We start from the raw sequence: 11,343 nt of genomic DNA, 5'->3' as shown, positions 1-11,343 counted from the left end.
CGCTGGAGGCCTCAGCCATCATGGCTCTCTGTGAGCTCCTCTAGGGCTGGACCCAAGCAGGGACCTCTTCTCCCATGAGGGTTTACTCATTCCTCAAAACAGGCACAAAAGCAGAGGGCTATCGAGGGGTAGTGACCTGCCCCTGGCTCTGGCCGTGTGAGTCTGGGCACTATGGATCCACTCCATGACCACCTGGCTGGGTGAGAACCAGCCTGGAGGATCAGCGAGAGCTTCTTGGAGAAGGGAGTGGGGTCAGAACTGAATACTGAGCAAAGCGGAAGGACCAAGAAGAAGATCCTAAGGAGTTCCGGGGCTGGGGGCTGGGGATTGGGAGCCATAGGCTGCTCCTCCACCCACTGGCTCAGAACTCCAGGCTTGGCCCGGCAAGGGTCCCCTGCCCCTGGGATCAGGACTTCCCTGCAGCATAGGGGCGGGTGGGGAGTGCGACCTACCTGGAAGGGGCTTCTGGAGAAGTGTGCCCTGGCAGAGCCCCACCTCCCCTAGGAAAAGACAATAGCGCCAGGCCCCAGCCCTGGAGAAGCCTGACCAACCAGGGAAGTCCCACGGCCTCCTCCATGGAGCTCCGCCTCCAGACCTAGGGTTGGCACTTTGGGGTCAGGCCAGCTGCTGGGGAGCCCTGGGCCCTGACACATGCACCCTCCCAACAGGAGTGGGGCTCTGGGGGCCACTGGGCTCACGCCCATCACAGCCACTCTCCAAGGCCTTGGCACAATGGGGTCCTTGAGCTGCTGTGCCCCGGGGGGTGGGCTGAGATACACCCTTTGCTGACAGTGGTCATTGCACTTTTCCCACCCGGGCCTCACGTGGGGAGCCCTGCCAAGCCCAGGCTGTGGTATACACAGGGGCTGGGCTGCAGGGCAGGGCTCTGGAGTGGCCTCACCCGGAGCAGGGTGGGAAAAGGAGTCAGCTGGGGTCCAGGCAGGACTAAGGCCAAAGCCACCAGTGAGAAATCTGGGCATGAGGGTGGCCACCAGGCGGGCACCTTGGGGGAAATTGAGTTGAGGGCTGGGCTTCCTCACTGTGGCCGGAGGCGGCCCGAAGGTCAGCTGACCAGCCACAGAGCTGCCTCAGTCACAAGCCCGCCACAGCTCAGTGTGCCACCCCTGAGTGACATCCCTAGGCCGACTGGCATAGTGGAGGGAATTGACACCCAGGGTCTTGTGATGTTCCCGGGCACTGGGATGGAGAAGCAGCGCAGCACTCTGGGGCACAGACACAGTTGGCAGCGAAGGGTCTGCTCCCGCGTGGCCTTTGGTCCAATCCTGCCCCACACGTCGCTTCATGCCTCTGGGCCTCCGTTTCCTCATCTGTGCCTTGGGGACATTAGCAGTGTCTTCCAGCAGGGATGTGAGTGTGAGGTGCCTACTCCTCCCCAGGGAGGCTGCCAGCTGTAGGCAGCCTGGCAGTGAGGAGCCCCCACCCCCGCTGCCACCACAGTGGCCAGCCCCTCCACAAACACTTGCCTCCCTCTCAACTTGCTTCCGGCATGTTCTCGGTCTCGCTGGACGTTAGTTTACCATTGGCTGCTGAACATTCAGCAGCTTCTATTATTTCAGAACTAATTTAAGGATTAAAAAATAATTCTCCCAATTACTATACAAAGCCCTGGGCAGCCAAATAAACAGGGGGCAGGCGCTCCCATCCAAGGAAAGGGCCCCCCCTGCAGCCTTGGGCAGACAGCTGTGCAGGGCAGCTGTGGTGCAGCTCAGCCCCCAGGGCTCCAGGGGTGGAGTCAGGGTGGCTGAGAGGGATCCCCGGGAGCAGCCCAGCCTGGGCCCAGCATCTGAGGGTTGCTTGCCCCTATCCCCCACCCAGGACGGCTGCAGCCACAGTGAGCCCAGCCCCAGCTGTCACTTCCACCAATTGTGCTGGGTGGTGCTGCCCTGGCTGGGCCTGTGACACAGGGACAGGCCCATGAACTGTGAAGGATTTGGTCCACAGGGCGCCCTGGGGCTGGCCAGGCATCTTTGGACGGGGCCAGGAGAGTCTGTGGTAGATCAGCAGCCCACATGGGGTGGGGGGCCAGGGTTTGATACACTCAAGGCTGATTCACGAAGCTTTAATTAGCTTCCTGCACCTGCTCTGGGGTCTGGGAGATCAACGCTGGGCACCAGCTGCCACACCCCCACCCCCTGCCTGGTCCAGCACCTGACCTCAGGGGCCCAGCCGGCCAGGGCTGGTCAGGCAGAGCTGGGGAGCGCCAGGGTGGGCACAGGAAGGAGCTGAGTCCCTGGGCCCTGGTCCAATGCCCCACCCCCTCCCGGCCCCTCGTCAGCAGCGGCCGGCCGGTGAGCTCATCTCTTCCTGGGCTGTAAATATCACCCAAGTGCTCACGACTCCCAAATGTGTCCTCCAGCCGGGCCCCTCTGCTGAGCTCAGCCTGCACAGCCCACACGACACCCCCGCCCAGATGTCTTCTGGGCCTCGACAAAGCGGCCGCTCCTCTCGGCGCCCCCACCTCAGGGACGCGCGCCCCGTGCCGGCTGCTTAGGGCGGACGCCTGGGAGCCCTGCCTGCCGCCTCCACCCCATGGGAGTGTCCGTGCATCCTACTGAGTCCAACTTAAAACTCGTCCACTTCCTTCCGGATCCTCTCACCCCCTCCTCAGGCCTGGTCGGACTGTGCCCAACTCCCCACCCCTGCCACTGCACAGGCCCCCACTGTGGCCTGGAGGGGAGGGTGCAGAGCCCTGAGGACAGCTGGTGGTGACAGCCCCAAAGGTGGCCTGAGGGTGACAGGTGCCTGCTTCTTAGTGAGGAGTGGGCCCAGCAGAGGTAATGAACTCGTTGTCCTAGGAGGTGTACAAGCTGAGGCAGGACCTGCTGTCCTTCCACAAGCCACTGAGGGCGCCAGCATCCACTGCAGGTGGGTCACTCAGCTGGGGCTCAAGGCTCTTTGGAAATGAGTGACTTCGGTTTCCTGGCTCTGACTGCAAGGAGCTCCCAGCCTCAGCTGAGAGCCCTACCCCAGATCCAGCAGTTTGGCCGTATCTTCTCAGGCATGACAGGGGCCACTTGGTAAAAAAAAACTGGATTAATAAAACCTTGCCCATGCCAGTGCCCAGGCACAGCCTGGCAGACTCCTGGGTCTGGTCGTGGGGTTGCAGAGACTGGGGGTGCCAGAGGTGCTGATGGTGGAGCTCCAGGCACAGGGCAGAGACTGTGCAACATCTTGACACCAGGCTGTCCACAGACAGGCCTCTGCTGGGGCTGCCAAGGGTCTCCTGGGCCCAGAGGGGCTGCAGAGGTAGCCCTGGGCAAACAGCACCCCAGCCCCACAGGGCTGCCCTGCCTGAGCTGCCCCCAGCTCCGGGGCAAGGCTACTGGCCCTAGAGCTCAGGTGAGCAAAGGGGCAAACTGCAGGTGGAGGTGTGGGCAGCCACATGGGGGTCTCAGCACCTATGGGCACAGGCACAGGGTCTCTCAGAAGAGACAGTGCATGTGGGATGATCCTGAGGAGGGTAAGGGTCAGACAGGACCACCGCATCCTGACTCTGCCCTGTGCTTGATGGGAGAGGTCTGAGCTCCCGCCTTGGGCCGCAGCACAGGCACAGAGAAGCTGGCGGAGGAGCTGGGGCCTTGGCTGCTAGGCGCGTCCTCCCCCCTTCTTCTCCCTGCTTCTCCTCCCCCCAGGCTTTTGGAGCCCCGGCCGCCCCCACGACCATCTGGCTCCACCAGCAACGCTCCCCCACACCCTCCCCCACGCCACTGTTTTTCTCCCTCTCCCCCTCCCCAGCCACTGCCCTGGTGGGGAGGGGGCCCTTTCCTGGGAAGGCTTCCTGGCCACGTGGCCCTTCCCTTTTGTTTCTGAGTCCTCTTCGGCCCAGGCCGTGGGAAAGCGTGCCTGTGCATATTTCTGCCTGTGCATATTTTTGCCTGGATGCGTGTGCTGCTCTCGAGTCCGTGGTGTGTGCCTGTGTGTGGATATGTGTTCCCTGCCCTGCTGTGTGTGCATGCGTGTATGCATACATGGGTGTAGGGACATGCAGACCCACCAGGGCTTGTGTTTGGGGTGTGGGTATGGTGTAAGTGGGGGTGCCCCGGGCACATGCATGTGGGGTCTAGTGTGACCACCAGCAGTGGTGTAAGGGTGCATGAAGCCCCCACTGGGCCTTGAGGCCAGGCCCGACCCGCCCAACTGTCCTTAAGGGCTTCCTCTCCTGCCACCTGCCAGGGGTAGGAACAGGGTCCCTCATCCTCAGCCTCCTCCTGGGGGCTGCCCGGGCAGGCTGACTGGGGTGGAGGGCCCCAGAGCAAATGTCCCCGCAGGGGCTGCTATGTCCAGACCCATGGACCTGGCATGTGCTCCATCAGCCAGGCTCAGTGACGTCAGCCACCAAGCACGCTCCATCTGTGCGGCTGGGGGGGCAGCGGCACCTGACGTTGGAACTGTCCCAGGCTGTCCCACCCGTGGTGCCAGGCATCTCCCCTTCTTCTGGGGCCTTGTGATGGGGGAGAGGCTGCCCGTCCAGCGCCCACCCCTGCTTCTCATCGCCCACAGCACCCTAGCCCGAGAGGCCACAGCTTAAGAAAAGAGCTCTTTATTCCACGTCGTCCGATATTTTTACACAAGTAAAATAAAATGCATATCTCTATATACCGCGATCTGGGTGGGAGGCGGCGTTCTGGAACAAACGCTGCCGCCGAACCCTGTAAACATGATGGGGTGGAGATGGGGGTGGCGGGCGGGAGGCGTCCGTCAGGGAGGGCCTGGCCTGGCCTGCCCCACGGGTCGGCCACCCGGCTGGCTGGCGGCGTGGAGAGAGACCCCGTATGTACAAACACCTGGCTGCTGAGCACGCTCTTGTGTCCGCTGGGGGTCAGCAGGGCCCCAGCACTGTCCAGAGCACCAGTGCCAGGCCCAGGGGGGCGAGGCTGCAGGCGAGGCTGGGCAGGGCACCTGAGCCCTCTGAGTCACCAGTCCCGCCACCCCCGCTGCCTGCCTGGCCCAGACGGCAGTGGCTGCGGGTGCGGTTCTTTCGGGAACAGCCTGGCCTCCGGCGAGGGCCTGAGGTGGGGAACCCTGGTGGCTCAGAGCCCTCGGGCCGCACTGCGGTGAGCGGGGGCTCAGCAGAGCCAGGCAGAGTCCCAAAGGGGGAGTCATTGATGTGCCGTGGGCCAGAGCCGTTGCCTGGGGGGCTGTCACCAGGCGGCACGCGTCCCTTCAGCGCATTGCCTGCTGAAGCCGGTCTCCCAGGCTCTAGTACCGAGGCCTTGTCAGCGGCGTCTGGCTGGCAGCACTTGGGAAGCCCCAGCAGCTCCTCGTCGGTGGCCCTGCCAGTCCAGATGGGATGGTAAGGGCCGGTGGCCACAGCGCAGCCCTGCAGGTCATTGGCAGCTAGGCGTTTCAGGTCACGACCAGCCAGGCGTTGAGGGAGGCTGCAGGGCACCTCGGAGGAGGAGCCGCGGAACTTCTGCAGCCAGGCCCAGAGCGGGCGTGCCCGGCAGTCACACACCCAGGGGTTGTCGTTGAGCCTCAGGTACTGCAGGGCACGCAGGGGTGCCAGGGCCTCGGCGGGCAGCGCTGATAGATTGTTGGCAAACAGATAGAGTGTCATGAGGCGGCCAAGGTCACGAAAGGCGTGTGGATGCACGTGGGCCACGCGGTTCTGGTGCAGCAGGAGACGGTCGAGGCTGTGCAGGCCGCGGAAGGCGCGCTCGGGCACGCTGGAGATGCGGTTGCCGTGCAGGAAGAGGTGTGTGAGGTTGCCCAGGTCGCGGAAGGTGTCATCAGGCAGCGCCTGCAGTGCGTTGTCCTGCAGGTAGAGGTACTGCAGGGCAGCCAGGCCGCGGAACAGGCCTGGACCCAGCTCCTGCAGGCCGCAGCGGTCCAGGTGCAGCGTGTGCAGGCGGCCCAGGCCGTGGAAGGTGGCAGGGTCCACAGACCGGAGCTGTGCATTGTCACTGAGGTCCAGCTGCTCCAGGAGGGCCAGGCCAGCGAAGGCGGCCGCGTCAATTCGGGCCAGCACATTTGAGTGCAGCCACAGGATGGTGAGGTTGCGGCAGGCACGGAAGCTGGCAGCTGGCACATGTGAGATGCGGTTGCCGTGCAGGAAGATGCGCTGGCTGGAGGCAGGTATGCCCGCGGGCACAGCCTGAAGGCCCTGCTGGGGGCAGCTTGTTGTCACCTTGGGCTCATTGTAGCATACACAGGCGCCTGGGCACGGGGCTGCCACCCGCCAGGCCTGCAGCCACAGCACCCATGCCAGCAGCCGGCTCCCTGCGGGCAGAAGACAGAGTGGTTAGCAGGCAGGGCAGGGGTACTGGAGAAGTTGGAGGTTTTGCTAGAGCCAGGTGGGCCCTGGGGATTGGGTCTCAGGAAGGCCTGGGGCTAGGTCCAAGATGTGGCCATCACTCCGGGAATCGAGGTGTTGGGATCCCTGCTTCACAGGCCTCATGGACGACGCTGGGCTAGAACATGCCTTGGAGCCACACACTCCACCCTGGAAGCCACATCTGCAGACTCCCCATACCACACATCCGGTGCCCACACACCCGGGAGCAGCCCACTGGGTCACCAGGGGAACTCACTTGAAGGCCTCCTGGAATGGGCGCTGGCAACTGCAGGCACCTCCTCAGGACTCCGGTGAACACAGAGCCCGCACTGCACGAGTCTCCGGGGGTCCCAGTGGGGGTTCCACCCACAGGGCCTAGGAAACACTGCAGCGGGGCTGGGGTCCCTCTGGGTACCTCTGCTATCTCAGAAACAAGCTCCTGGATGCCCAAGGGTGGGGGTAGAGGGCGAGTGTGTCCAGAGCTCGGGAGGAGGAGTCACGTCCCACAACCACCCAGGCAGGCTGCTCCCTCCTCCACACATCCTCCTTTCAAGCACTTCCTGACTTGGCAGGAACCCCCTCCTGAAGCCTCCGCCCCCTGGCCTCATTCTCTGCTCCATCTCCTCCCTGGGAGGAGTTCACTCCTCCCCAGCCAACCCCTGCAGTGCCAGCTGCCTGCACCCCTCCCACCCAGATGCCATCAGCAAGGACAGCCTCCCAGTGGGTTCTCCCCCAGCCCCAGGGGCCTGCAACCCCTCCTCCATTACAGGGCCAGATACACCCGGGGCTTCACCAAGGCCCTGCATGGGCAGTAGTACCTGCTGGGGTGCCACATCCAGAGCTGGTCTCACCAGCGGGGTCACCCACTCCGGAGTAAGCTCTCCTGCCTCTCATTCCACCATTGAGCCCCCACCCCTTTCGAATGCTGAAAATTCTTTCCGCCTTCAGGAGTGAGTCTATTAAAATGTGAATCCCCCTGGGAGGGTTATAGCTTATCAGCCAACACTTGAGTTATCAGCTAACACCTGCATTGACAGCTAACACCTTCCTCGGCAGCTGGCTAAGAGCGGGATTCTGCAGACAGGAGGCCAGCTAAGTGCTGGGGTTGGAGCCAGGCAGGAGGAATGGGCGGACCACAGGCCAGCTTCCCCAACCCAGAACTGTGACCCTGGGGCCCTCCCACCCGCATGGGGCCCCTGCCCCACTGGGTCCTGTCTACTTGGGCAGACAGTGCACATGCCCCAAGCACAGAGCCCAGCAAGCCCAGAACGCACAGTGATCGCTGGGCATGTGCGTCCTCCCAGACTCAGGTTCACAGGTCCTGAGACCCCCTTCCCCATAGCCTGGGGGACTCCTCTGCCACACTCCCAGCCCCAGGGCCATTTGTTGGCTACCAGGGAAATGGCAGCCCAGGGATGGGGGTCCAGAGGCCCCTCCCTGGGTAGACTGGGTGAAGAAAGCACCTGGCCTTGGGTTCTCTTTAAATTGCATACACTCTCTCTGCTCTCTTCCTATACACTCTTCCTAGGAAGGTGGGGCCTGACCATGCCAGCTCCCCATTGCTGTCTCACCTGCTGTCACCAGAGAGAAAACTGTGCTATGTAAATGGCACTTCCTGTCCTGGGGCCAGGTGGGGTGGAGGCCCCAGGTGCTCTGGGGGCAGGGTCAGGACTCACATTACCAACCACACCACACCACCAACTGTGGGGGTCACCAATTGAGCCTTGTCACCAACCATACGGTGTGACTGACTGCACCCACCAAGACTAGCCACCCATGGTGGCCACACCTGCCACATCACCACTGAGCCACGCCACCATCCCACCACCGTCCTGTGGCTCCAGGCCCGAAGCTGTGGGCTGAGAGTCTGGCTGTGGTCGGGGCTCAGCTTACTCCCCGTGAACCGAGCCCTGTGCTCAGGGATCTCCTCCCTCCTGAAGCTGCTGTGTCCACTCTAAACATGGCCCCAGTGAGGAGCCAGAACTGAGCCACACGGTGGTGCGGGGTCAGGGGAGACATGGGAGGACACTGGGGAGTGGCCACGTGGCGCTCAGTTCTGCCAGGAAGTGGGTATTGGGCGCAAAGACACGGCTCGGTTCCTGCTGAAACAACTGCTTTTCGTAAACCAACTTCTGAGAGTCGGGTGAGGTGGGCTCTCTCCTCGCTGCAGCCACGGTAATTGGCTCCAGCCCGGCCCCCCTTGGGGCCTGCCCGCTGGTCTCCATGGCAACCCCTCTGCTGAGCGAGCAGGAGGGGGCATCTTTTTATGAGATAATCAAACCCAACTTTGTAGCATGGGTTTGTCTTCACAGCCGGGGTTCCGGGGTGAGGGAGACCCAGCCAGGTGGTGGGAGGGCGTCCTCTGACCCCACCCCAGGGGGCCAGACCTGTGACTCACTGGCCTCCTCCCTGTCCCCATGGTGGACTGCAGCCCCTCACAACCCCAAAAGACCTCCCTGGCCCGTGGCCCCTGACCTGTCCCCTGGGCTCTGCAGCCTCAAGGCCACAGGGTCTCTCTGGCCCTCTATCTGCCTTTCTCTGTCTTCTATCTGCCCGGCCAACTCTAACAGGATACTCCACTGTCCTTCTGGAGACAGCCTGGCCTCCCTGCCTGCCATCACCCCACTTTCCACGTTCACCCAGTCTCACCCTGGTCCCAATTCTCACAGATCATCCAGTATGAGCTCTGTCCTTCCTGCCCCCTGTATATGGGGTGAGCAACCAGCCCTGCCACGGCCCCAGCTCTCACAGAGAAACCATGGAGAGTGTGCCTGTCCACCGTCCCCACCCAGGACGGCCCTGTGACCACCTGAGCCTGTGAGGGCCCCAGCAGGCTCTCCTCCGTCTCCAAGCTGCACACAAACTGGCACATCTGTGCCTCTCCCACCCTCCCAGGCCAATTTGCATCTCTTCTTTCCTCCAGGGTCTCCTCCTGGGACCACCTCCGGAGGATGGCCCTGCTGGCTGTCAGGGCTGGGTCAAAGCTGGGAGCTCCTGTCTCAGCCCAGGCCTGGCTCCGGAGCCACGGTCTGGGGAGGGCTGGCTCTCCTGCCTGGAAGGCTCTGAGCTTTCCCGGGGGGACAGTGACCGGATACTGACCCGGGGCCTTTCCCTGTAGCAGCCAGACTGGGCAGGGCAGGACCCAGGATTACCAGGCTGAAGGCCCAGGAGGCTGGGCAGCAAACAGTCCAGGACGCGTCCCCTGACGGGAGCAACAGGCGGCCCAGGTGGGCACCTGCACCATCGGCTCCGCTGAGTGGAGGGCTGTTCACATTCACCGAAGGAGGGAGTGAGGAGGGAGGGGGAGGGGGGAGGAAGTGGGAGGAGGCAGAGGGAGGAGGATGGGAGGGCAGGAGCAGAGGTGAGGGGTGGAGAAAGGGGATGGGGAGGTGGCGGTGGGAGGTGTTCTGGGGATGCGCCCAGCTGATGGGCAGGCAGGCGGCCGCTGAGGTCAGCAGCTCACCCCAGCAGCCCAGGTAGCTAAGCCAAGCCGAGCAGTGATGGCCTTCTTCATGTTGTCCCTGACCCCAACTGTTCCTGGGGCCCCGCCCACCTCTGTGCCCTGCCAAGCCTGGGCTGAGGTCCCACAGGGATGCCTCCGCCTCTGCCCAGCGAGGCCAGGAGGCAGCGCAGGGCAGGTAGCTGTGGAGGCCCCGAGCACCGGCTTTCATCGCACACAGCTCGGCGCCCTCAGGCCCCGATGCCGCCCCGGGCTGTGATCACCGGAGGGTCCCATCACCTGCTATAAAAAGATGTGAGTCAGCAATACATTTACAGATTAGGAAACTGAGGCAGTGAGTGGTGAAGCCCTGCCCTGCTCCCACCCCAGACTACCCAGGCAGAGAGGTGGCCAAGGGAGACAGTCACAGTGCTGCCCAGAGGGACCATGTGGCATGTCCTGCCCAAGCATGAAGGCTGGGGGCCTGGCTAGTAATGGGGGAGGGTACGGAGGGGCTGGGCTGCAGGCCACGTGCAGAGGGGCAGGCAGCATGCTCCTGTGCCAAGGGTGGCTGGGAGGGGAATCTCCAGGGAGGTTCTGAGCTGCTGCTTCCCAGGGCTGGGGTAAGAGGCTGCAGAGGGCTGGGGCTGGGGGTGGGGCCAGCTGTAGCACAGCTGGGACAGCAGTCAGCTCAGGATCCTCTCGGACACCAGCCATGTCCCCGTGAGGTGGTCACGTCACAGACCACAGTTATGAGGCAGAACAGGAGGCCACAGCTCAGTGCACCAAGGCCAGAAATAGCTCTGGGCGGGGGTGGCGGGCCTGTGTCATCCCCACACCACAGAGGGTCAGGGCACCCCTCCCACGCCTGCTCCCCACTCCTGGCCCTCCACCACTGACTCACTCCCCCCGCCCCCCCACCCATCTGTCCCCCAATCCTCGCTTGCTTCTCACATGCACACCCACCCGCCATCCATCCTCAGGCCCACAGACACGTGCAGGGGCAGCCAGAATTCCCATGGCGTTTCCTGTGCCCTTCCAGGGCTCCGGGTGCTGGGGCAGGAGGTTGGCAGCAGCTCCTGGTGGGGGCAGTCTGCCTTTGAGGGGTCCTGAATATCCTAGGGAAGTGGGTACCAGCCCCTGTTGCCCTGGCCCTGGCCCCTGCTCCTTGTTAATCTTGGCTGCGATGGCGGGGTAGGCAGGTGAGGTCAATACCAGGCAAGGACACCTGCCATGGTGAGAGGGCACTGGGCCCAGACTGAAGCAGCTCCAGGCCTAGCTAGCTACATGCTGTGGAGGAAACTGAGGCCCAGTGTGGGAGCCTTCGGGACTGGCCTCCTGAGTGTGCCTGGTGCTCCCTCAGCCCCTTTGGCTCCACGCCTTGCCCTGGCCAGTAGGGCTTGTCCCTGCCCTGTGTTGCTGGGCTCACCAGAGACAACGAGATGTGGGTGGGTCCAGGGCCAGCAGCCAGGCCACGGGCTGGACCCTTCAGTCCAGCAAATTCTCTTGGAGGGGGTGTCAAGTTTATTGACCCATTTTACAGATGAGGAACATGAGAACTGGTGTGGGTATAATCAATAGCAAACACCATCAAAGGTCAAATGCAGTC

General features: G+C 63.2%; 1 protein-coding gene across 3 annotated transcripts in view; it reads right to left on the bottom strand.

Moving 5' to 3' along the window:
- Positions 1 to 4,545: 4,545 nt before the first annotated feature.
- The window catches only part of RTN4R (reticulon 4 receptor), a 28,072-nt gene continuing 21,274 nt past the window's right edge, over positions 4,546 to 11,343 (bottom strand). For 2 of the 3 annotated variants that reach the window (XM_074004379.1, XM_005567936.3), the window contains exon 2: positions 4,546 to 6,240. In XM_074004379.1, coding sequence (XP_073860480.1) covers positions 4,841 to 5,578 — 738 coding nt within the window. In that variant the 5' untranslated portion in view covers positions 5,579 to 6,240 and the 3' untranslated portion in view covers positions 4,546 to 4,840. Of the gene's footprint in view, positions 6,241 to 6,551; positions 6,836 to 11,343 lie in introns of those variants that run through there. The other variant, XM_074004378.1, reaches the window with a different exon arrangement.

This window comes from Macaca fascicularis, chromosome 10 (assembly GCF_037993035.2).
Source record: "Macaca fascicularis isolate 582-1 chromosome 10, T2T-MFA8v1.1".
Classification (NCBI taxonomy): domain Eukaryota; kingdom Metazoa; phylum Chordata; class Mammalia; order Primates; family Cercopithecidae; genus Macaca; species Macaca fascicularis.
Note: the sequence above shows the minus strand (reverse complement) of the source record. Positions and strands in the feature narration are given on the sequence as shown.